Source organism: Dama dama, chromosome 24 (assembly GCF_033118175.1).
Source record: "Dama dama isolate Ldn47 chromosome 24, ASM3311817v1, whole genome shotgun sequence".
Lineage (NCBI taxonomy): Eukaryota > Metazoa > Chordata > Mammalia > Artiodactyla > Cervidae > Dama > Dama dama.
The window spans coordinates 11,030,229-11,046,492 of record NC_083704.1 but is presented as its reverse complement, the minus strand read 5'-3'; the positions used below and the strand labels follow the sequence as shown (position 1 = coordinate 11,046,492).

Here is a 16,264-nt window from a genome sequence, read left to right as displayed (position 1 = left end):
GGTATGTTCTTTCTATGACTGCTTTCTGGAAGGTTTTTATCATAAATGGATGTTGAATTTTGTCAAAGGCTTTCTCTGCATCTATTGAGATAATCATATGGTTTTTATCTTTCAATTTGTTAATGTGGTGCATCACATTGATTGATTTGCAAATGTTGAAGAATCCTTGCATCCCTGGGATAAAGTCCACTTTATCCAGCAAAATTCATAGCAAAATTTGGTTTGCTAGAATTTTGTTAAGGATTTTTGCATCTGTGTTCATCAGTGATACTGGCCTGTAGTTTTTTTTTTTTTTTTTTTTGTGGCATCTTTGTCTGATTTTGGTATTAGGGTGATGGTGGCCTCATAGAATGAGTTTGGAATTACCCTTCCTCTGCAGTTTTCTGGAAGAGTTTGAGTAGCATAGGTGTTAGCTCTTCTCTAAATTTTTGGTAGAATTCAACTGTGAAGCCATCTGGTCCTGGGCTTTTGTTTTTTGGGAAGATTTCTGATTATAGTTTCTACTTCCATGCTCGTGATGGGTCTGTTAAGATTTTCTATTTCTTCCTGGTTCAGTTTTGGAAAGTTATACTTTTCTAAGGATTTGTCCATTTCTTCCAAGTTGTCCATTTTATTGGCATATAGTTGCTGATAGTAGTCTCTTATGATCCTTTGTATTTCTGTGTTGTCTGTTGTGATTTCTCCATTTTCATTTCTAATTTTGTTGATTTGATTCTTCTCCCTTTTTTTCTTGATGATTCTGGATAATGGTTTGTGTATTTTATTTATTTCTCAAAGATCCAGCTTTTAGCTTTGTTGATTTTTGCTATGGTCTCCTTTGCCTCTTGTTCATTTATTTCTGCCCGAATTTTTACGATTTCTTTCCTTCTACTAATGCTGGGGTTCTTCATTTCTTCTGTTTCTAGTTGCTTTAGGTATAGAGTTAGGTTATTTATTTTATTTTTCTCTTGTTTCTTGAGGTAAACTTGTATTGCTATTAACCTTCCCTTAGCACTGCTTTTACTAAATCCCATAGGTTTTGGGTTGTTGTGTTTTCATTTTCATTCATTTCTATGCATATTTTGATTCCTTTTTTTATTTCTTCTGTGATTTGTTGGTTATTCAGAAGCGTGTTGTTTAGCCTCCATATGTTTGTATTTTTAATAGTTTTTTCCCTTAGTTGACATCTAATCTTACCTCATTGTGATCAAGAAAGATGCCTGAATTGATTTCAACTTTTTTGAATTTCCCAAGGCTAGATTTATGGTCCAGGATGTGATCTACCCTGGAGAAGGTTCCATGTGCACTTGAGAAAAAGGTGAAATTCATTGTTTTGGGGTGAAATGTCCTATAGATATCAACTAGGTCTGACTGGCCCATTGTATCATTTAAAGTTTGTGTTTCCTTGCTAATTTTCTGTTTAGTTGATTTATCAACTAAGTGGGGTATTAAACTGAGTGGGGTATTAAACTCTCCCATTATTATTGTGTTACTGTTAATTTCCCCTTTCATACTTGTTAGCATTTGCCTTACATATTGCAGTGCTTCTATGTTGGGTGCATATATATTTGTAATTGTTATATCTTCTTCTTGGATTGATCCTTTGATCATTATGTAGTGTCCTTCTTTGTCTCTTTTCTTAGCCTTTATTTCAAAGTCTATTTTATTTGATATGAGTATTGTGACTCCTGCTTTCTTTTGGTCTCCATTTGCATGAAATATCTTTTTCCAGCCCTTCACTTTCAGTCTGTATGTGTCCCTTGTTTTGAGGTGGGTCTCTTGTAGACAACATATATAGGGGTCTTGTTTTTGTATCCATTCAGCCAGTCTTGGTCTTTTGGTTGGGGCATTCAACCCATTTACATTTAAGGTAATTATTGATAAGTATGATCCTGTTGCCATTTACTTTGTTGTTCTGGATCTGAGTTTATAAACCTTTTCTGTATTTCCTGTTTAGAGAAGATCCTTTAGCATTTGTTGAAGAGCTAGTTTGTTGATGCTGAATTCTGAGCTTTTGCTTGTCTGTAAAGCTTTTGATTTCTCCTTCATATTTGAATGAGATCCTTGCTGGGTACAGTAATCTGGGTTGTAGGTTTTTCTTTTTCATCACTTTAAGTATGTCCTGCCATTCCATTCTGGCCTGAAGAGTTTCTATTGAAAGATCAGCTGTTATCCTTATTGGATTCCCTTTGTGTGTTATTTGTTGTTTTTCCCCTGCTGCTTTTAATATTTGTTCTTTGCATTTGATTTTTGTTAATTTGATTAATATGTGTCTTGGGGTGTTTTGCCTTGGTTTATCCTTTTGGGGACTCTCTGGGTTTCTTGGACTTGGGTGGCTATTTCCTTCCCCATTTTAGGGAAGTTTTAAACTATTACCTACTCAAGTATTTTCTCATGGCCTTTCTTTCTGTCTTCTTTATCTGGAACTCCTATGATTCGAATGTTGGGGCATTTGACATTGTCCCAGAGGTCTCTGAGGTTGTCCTTATTTCTTTTAATTCTTTTTCCTTTTTCCCTCTCTCCTTTATTTCCACCATTCTATCTTCCACCTCACTTATCCTATCTTCTGCCTCAGTTAGTCTACTGTTGGTTCCCTCCAGAGTGTTTTTGATCTCAGTTATTGCATTATTCATTATTGATTGACTCTTTAATTTCTTCTAAGTCCTTGTTAAACATTTCATACATCTTCTCAATCCTTGTCTCCAGACTATTTATCTGTAACTCCATTTTGTTTTCAAGATTTGGGATCATTTTTACTATCATTATTCTGAATTCTTTTTCAGGTAGACTCCCTATCTCCTCCTCTTTGGTTTGGTTTGGTGGGCATTTATCATGTTCCTTTACCTGCTGAATATTTCTCTGCCTTTTCATCTTGTTTAAGTTGCTGTGTTTGGGGTGGCCTTTCTGTATGCTGGTAGTTTGTGGTTCCTTTTCATTGTTGAGGTTCCTCCCTGTGGGTGGGGTTGGACTAGTAGCTTGTCAAGGTTTCCTGGTTAGGGAAACGCGTGTTGGTGTTCTGGTGGGTGGAGCTGAATCTCCTCTCTCTGGAGTGCAATGAAGTGTCCAGTAGTGAGTTTTGAGGTGTCTGTGGGTTTGGTGTGACTTTTGGCCGCCTGTATTGTAATGCTCTGGGTTATGTTCCTGCATTGTTGGAGAATTAACTTGGTATGTCTTGCTCTGAAACTTGTTGGCTCTTGGGTGGAGCTTGGCTTTGGTGTAGGTATGGAGGCTTTTGGATGAGCTCTCGTTGATTAATGTTCCCTGGAGTTAGGAGTCTTCTGGAGTTCTCAAGTTTTGGATTTAAACCTCCTGCCTCTGGCTTTCAGTCTTATTCTTACAGTAGTCTCAAGACTTCTCCATCCATGTGGCACCAATGATAAAACATCTAGGTTAATGGTGAAAAGATTCTCTACAGTGAGGGACACCCAGAGAGGTTCACAGAGTTACATGGAGAAGAGGAGGGAGGAGGGAGATAGAAGTGACCAGGAGGAGAAAAGGGGAAATCAAAAGGGGAGAGAGCAGTCTAGCCAGAAGTCAATTCCCTATGTGCTCTCCACAGTCTGGAACACTCAAGAGATGTCCACAGAGTTACATAGAGAAGAGAGGAGGGAGGAAGGAGATAAAGGTGACCAGGAGAAGAGGGGGAGCCAAAAGGAGAGAGAGATCTGGCCAGTAATCAGTTCCCTAAGTGTTCTCCAAAGCCCAGGACACCCAAAAAGATTCACAGAGTTGGGTAGAGAAGAGAAGGGGGAGGGATGAGATAGAGATGACCTGGGGGAGAAAAAGGAGAGTCAGAAGGGAGAGAGAGCAATCAAGCCAGTAATCACACTCCTAAGTAAAAATGGGCACTGAAGATTGGGTTCTTAAAGGTACAAAATTGATAACAAAAACCAAAAAGCAAATATTAAAAATCTAGAATAGAGGTTAGACTTTCAAAAATACAATATTATAAAAAAAACAAAATCAGAAAAATTATAAAAAATATATATGTGAAATTTGCTTTAAAAATAGGGTCTTTTTTTGCAAAGTAATCGGTTATAAAAATGAAAATTAAAGGAGTAATAAAGAACTTAAAAATAATAAAAATTGAAAAAATTAAAAAATGATAATAGTAAACTGTATCTAGGAATTTTTCTGGAGCTGTTGCGGGCAGTGTGGGGTCAGTTGAGTTTCAAATAGTTCCTTGTTCCAGCTTATGCTTCTTCTCAAGGTCTATAGGCCCCTTCCAGTGTAGTCAGTGCTAACTACAGGGCTTTAATCTGTTGCACCTGTCACTTCCAGAGCAGTTCCATCTTCTTTGGTTATTTTGGTTTCCCCTGTTTGCAGGACTCTTCAGTGTCTAATTTCCGCCCTGACACAAGGGGGCGAAGGTGGTCACTAATTTAGGCTCACTTGTTCAGTCGTGCTGTGGGGAGGGAGGAACCCTGCAGACAGATCTCACTGGCGGGTGTGGGAGCTCGCAGTGCCTGGGCCACACTGGGTTTCCCCCGCTCACGGCGTGTGTGCTTTCCGGGTCTACACTGCTCAGGCTCTAGGTTGCTCTGCAGGGGAACTGTCCAAAGCAGGCCCTGGGTTGCGTGCACTTCCCAGGTCTACACCGCTCAGGTTCGGTTCTCGGGTACCCCACAAAGCCACGGACTCGGTTGGGCCTGCGTTTTGTGCCCTTCCCAGGTCCTAGTGGCTCAGGCGACCAGGTGCTTGGTGAGCACACTCTCCCAGCTGGGTGGAGAGTCTTGTCACCTCCCCGTCCCAGCCCCTCGGTTTCCCGAGTGCACCGCAAGAGCGCCGTCTCAGATGTGCCGTGGGCCTCCTCTGGGAAGCTGATCTCTGCCTGTGACCCTCCTGGCAGATGTCAGCCATCCAGGATCCCAGGAAGACTTGGTTAACAACTGGGAGCCTGCTCACAGTTTGGTGGTGGATGTCGTCTCTGAGGCTGAGATTGCCCCTCGCCTTCCGGCTCTGGGTGCCGCCCGCCTGCCTCTTTGCCTCCAGCGGCGGGAGGACCCTGTCCGCAGCCAGCTAGCTCTCTTCTGGTATTCACTCAATCCTTTGTTCTGTGAGTGGGCCAGGCTGTGCCTCAGAGCTTTTCGCAGGAAAGTTCTCTCTCTCTTTTTTTTTTCTCTCTGGCTATCCCACAGTTGGGTTACTATTTCACGTTAGCTCCCTCAGATTGTTCTCAGGGCATTCAGGCCCGGTCCTCACCCTATGCATGCAGCCCATGTCTCCCTGTTCAGCCCCCACTGCTGCTGGCAGACGCAAGCGTCTAGGCTGCCTCTCCACTGGGAGTTGTGGCTAATCACATAATCTGGGGTCTTCTTTCTTTTCCCTCCTGGTTATGTTGCCCTCTGAGATTCCAGAACTCCTCATAGACCCACCGGTGAGAGGGTTTCCTGGTGTTTAGAAACTTCTGTTCCTTCATGACTCCCTCCCCAGGACAGGTCTCCATCCCTAACTCTTTAGTCTCTTTTTATCTTTTATATTTTGCCCTACCTATTTCTGAAGAGAATGGGCTGTGTTTCTGGGTGCCTGGTATCCTCCACCAAGGTTCAGAAGTTGTTTTGTGGAATTTGCTCAGCATTCAAATGATCTTTTGATATATTTGCGGGGAAGAAGGTGGTCTCCCCATCCTAGTCCTCTGCCATCTTAGGACTGCCCCTCCAAATTGCAATTTCTTGAGGCTCCAAAATAAGCCCATTTTTTTGCTGGAGAAATAAATTGCAGAATATTTATTTTAAGTCAGCATAGCTTTATTGTGTGTTTTCAAAGTAGAGGAAGCCTTCCACCTTAGTTCTTTCAGAATTGTTTGTGCCATCCTAGTTCCTTTGCTGCAGAAGGCAGTGGTGACCCACTCCAGTGTTCTTGCCTGGAGAATCCCAGGGACGGCGGAGCCTGGTGGGCTGCCGTCTGTGGGGTTGCACAGAGTCAGACCTGACTGAAGCGACTTAGCAGCAGCAGCAGCAGTTCCTTTGCACTTCTACATACATTTTAGAATTTCCTTACTGATATCTATCCAAAAAAAGTTAGAATTTTGATTGAATTGTCTTGACTCTACAGATCAGGTTGGAGAGAATAGATATCTTAACAATACTGAATCTTCCAATTATGATCAAAGAATAGCATTCCATTTATTTTGGTCTTTTATATTCATCATTCATTACTGTAGTTTTCAGTATCTAGATCCTGCACATACTTTGTTAGTATTTAAACTGGTAGAGCTTTTGCCACCTTGGGGAAGTCACCATTATGCTGTCTTCTACTCTTGTCCAGTTTCTTAATTAGTCGTACTCAATCTGTATATTTTCCAGTGAATTCTAAAATCTAAATCATCTTACTTCTTTTAACTTTGATATATTTCCTTCTTTAATATATCCATACTGTCTACTCTGAATTTTGTAATTAAAAAAATAAAGAAAAATCCCAGTGTCTTTGAGTAAGGTAAATTAAGAAATTGGGGTGTATTTGTGTTTTAAAAGGTAAACTGAACCATAATAAATTTTGAAGACTTAGAGCAAACATCTGTTTGAATAGGGCAGTGCCAAACCATGAATAGTTAGAAGTACTTCATGGAAGGGGGCTAGTGGCAAAGTTTTTATACAGAAGACATGGCTCATCTTCCTCATGGGACCATTTTACCCAATGACTTGGGGAAGATTGTGTATTTTTTTAAAAATTTACTGGAGTGTAGTTGATTTTCAGTGTTGTGTTAGTTTCAGGCATGCAGCAAAGTGACTGAATATATACATACCTGCATTCGATCGTTTTCAGATTCTTTTCTGTATTGGTCATTACCAAACATCAAGTCCCCTGTGCTGTACTGTAGGTCCTTGTTGATTATGTTTTATACATAGCAGGGTGTGTACGTTAGCCCCAGGCTACTAAACTGCTCCCCCACCACAGCTCCCCTTTGGCAACCATAAGTTTGCTGTTTAAATCTTTGAGTCTGCTTTTAATTAGATTTCGCATAGGAGCGACATCATGTATCTATCATGCTCTAACTTGGGTCACTCAGTAGGATCATCTCTAGGCCCATTCCTGTTGCGGCAAATGGCATTAGTTCATTCTTTTTTATTTCACTGAGTATATGTACTGAGTAATATTTCACTGTATATATGTACCACTTCCTCTTTATCCATTCATTTGTCAGTGGACATTTAGATTGCTTCCATGTCCTGGATATTGTAAATAGTGCAGCAGTGAACATTGGGGTGCATGTGTATTTTTGAATTATGGTTTTCTCTATATACACACCCAAGAGTGGGATTGCTGGATCATATGGTACCTCTTTATTTTTTACAGAACCTCCATACTGTTCTCCAGTTTACATTTCTACGTTGTTACCAATTTACATTTCTACCAGTGGTGTAGGGGTATTCCCATTTCTCCACACCTCTAGAATTTATTGTCTGTAGATTTTTTGATGATGGCCATTCTGACCATTGTGAGCTGATACCTTATTGTAGTTTTGATTTGCATTTCTCTGAAAGTGATGTTGAGATATTATGTCTCTAAAATATGACACCATCATAACTTCATTTTGGAGTAGATAACAGATCAAATTGCCAACATCCGTTGGATTATCAAAAAAGCAAGAGAGTTCCAGAAAAACTGCCTTATTGACTACGCCAAAGCCTTTGACTGTGTGGATCACAACAAACTGTGGAAAATTCTTAAAGACATGGGAATACCAGACCACCTCATCTGCCTCCTGAGAAATCTGTATGCAGGTCAGGAAGCAACAATTAGAACCAGACATGGAACAATTTGGCAAAGGAGTATGTCAAGGCTGTATACTGTCACCCTGCTTATTTAACTTATATGCAGAGTACATCATGCAAAATGCCAGGCTGGATGAAGCACAAGCTGGAATCAAGATTGCCAGGAGAAATATCAATAACCTCAGATACGCAGACCACCCTTATGGCAGAAAGCAAAGAGGAATTCAAGAGCCTCTTGACAAAAGTGAAAGAAGAAAGGGGAAAAGCTGGCTTAAAGCTCAACATTTAAAAAACTAAGATTATGGCACCTGGCCCCATCACTTTATGGAAAATTGATGGGGAAACAATGGAAACAGTAACAGACTTTATTTTTTTGTGCTCCAAAGTCACTACAGATGGTGACTGAAGCATGAAAATAAAAGATGCTTGCTCCTTGAAAGAAAAGCTATGACCAACCTGGACAGCATATTAAAAAGCAGAGACATTACTTTGCCAACAAAGATCCATCTAGTCAAAGCTATGGTTTTTCCAGTAGTCATGTGTGGATGTGAGAGCTGGACCATAAAGAAGGCTGAGTGCCGAAGAATTGATGCTTTTGAACTGTGGTGTTGGAGAAGATTCTTGAGAGTCCCTTGGACTGCAAGGAGATCCAACCAGTCCATCCTAGAGGAAATCAGTCATGAATATTCACTGCAAGGACTGATGCTGAAGCTGAAACTCCAATCCTTTGGCCACCTGATGTGAAGAACTGACTCACTGGAAAAGACCCTGACGCTGGAAAAGATTGAAGGCAGGAGGAGAAGGGGATGAGAGAGGGTGAGATTGTTGGATGGCATCACTGACTCGATGGACATGAGTTTGAGCAAGCTCTGGGAGTTAGTGATGGACAGGGAAGCCTGGCTTACAGCAGTCCATGGGGTTGCAAAGTCAGACACAACTGAATGACTGAACTGAATAGAAATCAATACTTATATGCACCTATCTCTGTCCTAACCACTTTGAAAATAGTTAACTCTATTTTTATAGTTATTCTTACTGCTCTCCCTGGTAGGTATCATTTTACTTGGTAAGGAGTCAAATAAAAATGATTAAAAGGCTCACACCATGTCAGATAGTCAGTGCAGGGCTCGGATTTGAACCAAACCGAGGAAGTGTGGCTCCAGAGGTCCCAATTTTAATGATTTTGTTATGAATAGACAAAATATGACATTCTGAAGCCATGTCATTCTTTTTGATGACTCTCTAGCACCAGGGCTATCATTACTGTCTACACTGCAGACACAGGGGGGGAAGATTAGAGGACAGTTTTAGCAAAGCTGTTTTGCATAGGCTGCATGAGTGTGACTTTTCAGGAAGGGGTGTGTGTGTGTGTGTGTGTGTGTGTGTGTGTGGAAAGTGAGACAGCACACATTTCACAGCATGGGCAATTTTAGCTTAATTAGAATAGGAAGACTCTTAATAACAAGCTATTTTTAAATGCACCAATATCAGGAGGTATATTAAAATTAAATTTCACCACATGAGGCTGATTGCCAGGCCATGTAATGGGGGAAAGTTCCCAGTCTTGTCTTTATCTGAACAGTTTGCAAAGTAGGCCCCAAAGCCACGGGCTTACCCTCATGGTCTGGAGCTATAATTATCCAAGTTAAAAAAAAAAAAAAAAAACTAATTGGAAATGTGATAAGTAACGATTAGGCAGCCTATTTCCGGAGGGAAATGAACAAAATTGCAGATGTCAACTTTAGTGACTTTTGTGAAAACGGATGGACAATTTTGCTTAAATGAAAACTTCCCTGTTACTCAGGAAGGCTTTTCCCTCAGGACTAGACTACTAGTGGACACACTGTCATTTGCATAGAGATCCTAAAAGCCACCACTGCACACTAGAACTGCCAGGCTCGGAGCGTGCCTGCATTCCAAAGCTGCTGAGGGGTGCGAGGGCCAGGACCCTGCTGAGGGCACTTGGAGACTCACCGCCACCGGGAACGCTCCCGACTTTGCAGTAGCCAGAACTGAAACAACCCGGGCAAGACGGAGCCCACAAGGAGGGTCAGAAGACCTTGGCTCCCGTTTTGGCTGGAGTGCTTGGGCTGGAGCCCAGAGTCCATTCCTTTGAGGAACAATCTTCACTCCCTGACGGCCACCCCAACCCCTCCAGTGTGCACTGCATCTTCCTCATCTGGGTTTGACCCTCAGGAATCAGACCCTCGAGCATCCTGGGCTCCACCTGCCTTCAGCTTCCACTTCACCTTGTGTTCAGGGTCTGTGTGTGGGCTCCGGAATCTGACTGAGCCTTGGGACCGCTCACCATGGGCCCTTACTGATACCTCGCTCCCTGCATTGGTTTCCTCACCTCTCATGTGGAGGAGAGACTACCTCATAGGTCGGTGGTGATGATGAAAACAGACACAGATGGTAAAACACAGCACACGGTGTTTAGTGCTCCCAAGGGCTTGTATGGGTCTGCTTCCGTGCAGGGAGCGCGCTCACCCCATCATTCCTCATCCCAGCCCCTGCAGCTGCCAGAAATAAGGACAATTATCTACTTAATGCATTAAAAAAAACTCAGTTCAAGTTTTTAAACTCAGCTATATTTCAAGCCATAATATTTGTAAAAGTCCAGGTTGAATGTGTTCATTTTTTTTCTAGCACATGCTAAAAAATAAACAGACACACTAAAAAAATATTTTTAAAGGCTGGCACAGTCTGAAACCTTCTGAAGGAGCGTGCACATTCGTCCCACAGTCCTGCTCTCACCAAGAACTTAGGCAGCACTGCTCACACGAGAGGAAGCATGTCAGGCAGCACAGATGAGGACACGCACACCTTCCCTGTTCTGGTTGTGCATACAGCCTCCGGGGGGCGGGGTGTGAGAACGATGGTGCCGTGCGGCGGGGCAGGCCGTTTTGTGGTGATGTGGCCCTGTCATGCCCCTGGGCAGGCCGGCCCTCAGGAGACAGTACAAAGTAGAGAGAAGAACCAAGCGTTGCTCCAAACGATTACTCCAGATGCGAGGTCCAGGACAACTTGGCTCCGCAAGCAGACCTACCTCTCTGAGACCCCGTTTCTTCCCAGAGTCTTCCGAGCGTGATTCTCATCTGTGAAATGGGAACAGTACCTGCCTCAGGGGGCACGTGCAGGCCGGCGCCCAGTGAGTGGGCGCCCCCAGGTGGCCGGTGTGCACCCGGACGGGAGCTGCCCTGTGCTCCAGGCTTGCGGCTCATCCATTTCTCCTCTGTGCTGCCGGTGCTCCCTAAGACAGATCTCAGTCCTGGCCTCTCTGGGAAGCAGCCCTGGCACCCTAAAGCAGCCTAGCATTGGCCGATATGCACTGAGGGCTTTCCAGTTTCAATACCAACTCCAAAACCCTTTCCAGTACTCCATACCCAGTGCTCTCTGGTATCAGACAAAGCCTGTAAAAATTCCACCATACACATGACTAAAGTGAGGCGTGGGAAGATTTAAGTAATTTACTCAGGTCGCATAGGTGGTAAATGGAGGAGCAGGTAACCGCTAAAATTTGTAGTCTCTAAAACTGCCAAGCTACTAGTTAAGTTAGCAGTAGAACTAATGCCCACAGGAGGACAGGACCATGTCCAGCTAAGGGACCCTCAGCTGGAAGCCACGATTTTGTCCCCAGGGATATCTGGCAACGTTTGGTGATGCTCTTGGTTGTCACAGCTGTGGGGGTGGGTGCACTGTTGGTGCGAATGCATATTGGTGCAACCACTATGTAAAACAATATGGAGGGTCCTCAGAAATGTCAAAATAGAGCTACCAAACGATCCAGCAATTCCACCTCTGGGTATTTATCCAAACAAAATGAAAACATTAACTTGAAAACATATCTGTGCCCCAAGTTCACTGCAGCATTAAGCCAATATATAAAATTAAGTATCCACTGATGGATGAGTGGATTTTAAAATGTAGCACATATATAGAACAGAATATTTTTCAGTCATGAAAATTTAAATCTTGCCATTTGTGACATGGAAGTTGAGGGCATCATGCTTAGTGAAATAAGTCAAACAAAAACGCAAATACCATTAAGATCTCACTGATATGTGCAATTTGGGGGAAAAAAGTTGAGATACAGAGAACACACTGGTGGTTGCCAGAGAGGCAGAGGGTGGGAGTGGATGAAATGGGTGAAAAGGGTCAAAATGTATAAATTTCCAGTTTATAAAATAAGTCCTGGGGATCTAATGTATAGCATGGCAATGATAGATAATAATACCATACTGCATGTTTGAAAGCTGCTAAGAGTAGGTTTTAAAAGTTCTTACCATAAGAAAAAAAATTCTGTTAACTGTGATGATGGATATTACCTAAACTTATTATGGTGGCCCTTTCACAATACATTCAAATATTGCATTATTATGTTGTATGCCTGAAACTAATATAGTGTTGTATATCAATTATACCTCAATGAAAAAGCTCCAAGCGAGATGCGGTGGCTGGATAGACAGGAAGTGGCAGGAAGCATGACACCTGGAGGAGAAAAAAGACAGTGGCAGCCCGTTACTGTGAGGAGGAAGGGAGGGCAGAAGCAAGCATGTGTGGGGCCAAGGCTGTGCCACACCCCGTTAGAAGCCAAGCTCTGAGAGAAGCCACGCTGCAGGAGAGGCCGTGCCCCGCGAGAAGCCCGCGGGAGACAATGGACGTGGTACTGTTCAGAGATGCGGAGCAACACCGTGCAGGCCCGGAGATGAGGAGCAAGCCAGCACCAGCACATGCCACAGGTCACGGTACGAACTGACTGATTTTTAGAAACAGGGACCTGCCACAGTCAGGTGAAGACGACAGGGAATGTGGAAAAGCTGGAGAGGATCTGTCTTGTGGATTTTTCTGCAGGCTACAAAATGACCAAATGAGGTTTGCGGGCTCCTATGAACAGGAACAGGAGGCAGGAAGCTGACCTGAGTATTTTTGCTTTATTCAATCGAATAAACATTTTATTTATATAAAAGACAATGCATAGAATGAACATAAGTGCTTGACACATTTGATATAAAAAGAGTATACAGCATTCACATTCCTATTTTAATACATGAGTATTGCTGAAATGTTCCATAAAAGAATAAAACTTTCCCTTTACGTAGTGAAAAAAGTCAGTATTTTTAGGAACTACAGAATGTTATTCCTTGGTCTTCTTCTTGAATAAGGAAAAACAAACATAAAACAAGCCACAGTATCATCTACATTCCAGTTTATGCTGATGATGACCCAGAAGTGACAAAGCTCTTTTGAATCTTGGAAGTTCCCATAATGGACCAGTATTCTAGAAATTCACCACTAGAGGTCAATGAGCAACAGCTCTTGGGACAGCATCACCAGCCCTAAAGTGCACGGGACTTCTGGGCACTCCCATGGCATTGTGGCCAAGCTACCTTCTCTCTGTCCACCTGAACCACGAAGGGCTCCTAAAAATTCCACCTAATCCCAACTTCAGCATGTCTGCTAAAACCCCAATGAGATGCGGCTTCCAAAATCCAAGCAGAGCTGATCTGATCATTGCCAGTCCCTCTCCAATATTCCTACCTATTTGGCCGAAAATAAGCTTCAAATCATTTTTACAAAAGAGCTTGTTATTTGCAGCATTAACATCTGTTTGTGGATTACCAAGTTTCCTATGGAGGATTAAAGCTCATTCTTTGTTCTTACCCACATGGACACAGATTTCCTAACTGTAGATGGGACTCCTCTGTCCCACATTCAAATTCTGCAAACACTGGAAAGGTGGGTATGACTAAGAGACTGGTAACCATGACAACAGCTTCTTGGAGTAAAGGTCTCCCCCCCTTGAATGCAGAGGGGAGCCCTCTTAATATACAAGCAAAAGAGATTTGGGTTAACGGGGACCATCCAGAGGCAGTCCCTGTCACTCCAAAAAAAAAAAAGGCCAACTTCAAATTTTAACCCCAGGAAGGGAATAAAAACCACACCCTATAGCCAGAGAATGATTGCATGAATGCATATTTCTTGCAGGGGACCTTGGCTGGGGAAAGAAGGTTTACTTCCCAAACTAGGGTGGGAACAGGGGGAAACATGAACGAATGTTCACAGGGGAAGAGAGCAGCTTTCTAAGTGTGTCTACACCTTCATTGGTGAATGACGTGGGACAGTGACCACCATAAGCCATCTGCAATCTAGTCTCACTCAGGGATCCAAGATTTTTTTGCAAAATCTCCCGATATTTAAAAAGTCGCTCAATTTTGTTAAACACTGTGCTGGCCAAGCAAAACACACGTTCCGAGTGCCTGGAGAGACAGTCCTGACCATGGCAGCGCCATGCTGCGGCAGTACTGTCCACGTGGCCAAGACGTGCTCAAGTCCCCTGGAGCCTGGAGCATGAGACCTACCAGTGATGCAGAGCAAGTGGAAGACAGAAACCAAGCGTGATGAGAAACTGAACGTAAAGAACCTGGGAGGGAGATCTGTTCCCTTTTAGGAAATGGGAACAATAACACAGGTATGGGGGGAATTTTTTTAAAAAGAACAATTTCTCATTAGTACAAGGTGTGGCAATTTCATGGGTAGGGAAAACATGTCCTGATTTTTCTGTAGCTTGTAGAGGTAAAATATGGGACTTAAAACGTTGCCGCGATGAGACTTTCTGAGCTTAGCTGAGGAAGGAGGGTCACAAACCAGATGTGGGTGTGAAGCTCAGTGCCGAGTCCAGGAGAGATGACAGGACGTGGGGACCTCGGAGTCTGGTCCCCAGACAGTGCGGCTCCGATTGGCTCCTCAGCCAGAACAGGACCCAGTGCCGGGAGTTACTAGGTTGCGAAAGCAAGTGCAATGTGGCACAGCAGGCTCCAAGACCCGAGCCTCTCTCTGAAGGCAGAGGCCCCCCACCCCGTGTGCCCCGAGCCCAGCACACGCCTGCCGCCAAGCGCTGAGGCTGCCCCAGGGCGCTTCCCTCTGCTCTCGGGCGAGCTCGCCCATCCAGCCCACGTCTGGGCAGCTGTGATCTCTATCCTCACCTCTTTCCACGAGTATGGCTGTGTATATATAGACATATATAGATATATATAAACATAGCTATTTCATATTTATATACAGGCATTAATAAAGTGCAAATGTTATTGGCTATTGTAAGATCAATCTCATTTCCTGAGGAAGTGCTAACACAGCTTATCCTATGACAACGTCAAAGGCAGAGGCTGCTTCCTGCCACCCCCTCCCATCTCAGGGGAGGGAGCACCCCGGGTTCCAGGAAGCATCGTCAGGGGCAGCTTCCTGCTGCCCCTGCTCTTTGGCCACAGGGCGGCCGCGCTGGGCCAGCCGCGGGAAGAGCTATTTGGTAGTGTTGAGGGAGCCGTCTTCGGGGATCTTCTCCTCTGAGCTGCTCCTCCCCGAGAGCCTGTCCAGGTGCTCCAGCTCGCTGAAGCGCTCCGCCACGCACTGCGCCGTGAGCCGGGCCTCGGGGTCGTGGTCCCAGCACTCGGCCAGCGTCTCGCACACCGTCTGGATGCCCTGCAGGGGGAGAGGGTCCACAGGCCCCTGAGAGGGGGTGGCAGCTCGGGGGAGAGGGAGCCCCCGCCCTGTCGCCCCTGCAGGCGAGCGCCCCGGCGCCGTCTGACCGAGGCGTTCCGGGGGCTCCCGCTCACACGAAGCGGGGAAGCGGAGGCGCAGCAGCAGGTCTCCCAGCAGGCTTCCGGGGGACAGCAGCCTGCCCGTTTGTGAAAATTCCCAAGAAGTGGGCTTCCACTGCCATTTCCCACCTCTACTCTGGGTAGTGGGGGCGCAGTAACAGGCTTTATTTTACCTCATTGAGGGAAGTTGTAGGTTCATGGCAAAATCGAATGGAAATTACAGAATTTCCATACACATACCCCCTCCCCCCACGCAGACCGCCTCCCCCACCATCACCCTCCATCTGTGTGAGGCATTTGTTAAAACCAGTAAACCAACACTAACACGTCAGTACTGACCACAGTCAACCAGAGCGAGGTTCATGGTGAGGTGCAGGATCGGGGTTCTGACAAACGTCCGTCATTACAGCCCCTACAAGGTCACTGCCCTGAACATCCTCTGTGTGAACCTCTTCAGCCCACCTTCCTTTCCCCAGCCCCCAGCAACCACTGATCTCTCAACTGTCTCAATGGTATTGTCTTTTCCAGAGAGTCAGGGCTGGAATCCTATGTGTATGTTAGTCACTCAATCCAACTCTCTGTAGCCTGCCAGGCTCCTCTGTCCTTGGGGATTCTCCACGCAAGAATACTGGAGTGGGTTGCCATTCCCTTCTCCAGGGCATCTTGACCCAGGGATCGAACCCAGGGCTCCTGCACTGTAGGCAGATTCTTTACCATCTGAGCCACCAGCATCCCTGTTTAAATAGGGCTGACTATCCCAGCTGGAGTGACGTGTGGGCATTAGTCTGGTTGCATTTGTCAAGTCCACACGCTTTATGAGGATCCAAGCCCATCTTCCAGCAGTTTCAAGGACACCCTCTGCTAGGCCCTTCCTCTCCAGCTTCAGCCTGGACCCTGGCAAACAGCTGTCTTCATATGTCCTGCAGGCTGTATCAGGGGGCTTGACCTAACCCCTAAAGGCCCCACTCAAAA

At 44.6% G+C, this 16,264-nt stretch overlaps 1 protein-coding gene across 2 annotated transcripts in view; it reads right to left on the bottom strand.

Moving 5' to 3' along the window:
* Nucleotides 1-12,614: 12,614 nt before the first annotated feature.
* Nucleotides 12,615-16,264, bottom strand: part of TGFBR2 (transforming growth factor beta receptor 2) — an 88,193-nt gene continuing 84,543 nt past the window's right edge. For both annotated transcript variants that reach the window (XM_061127663.1, XM_061127662.1), the window contains one exon: nt 12,615-15,173. In XM_061127663.1, the coding sequence (XP_060983646.1) occupies nt 14,994-15,173 (180 nt within the window). In that variant the 3' untranslated portion in view covers nt 12,615-14,993. The remainder of the gene's footprint in view (nt 15,174-16,264) is intronic.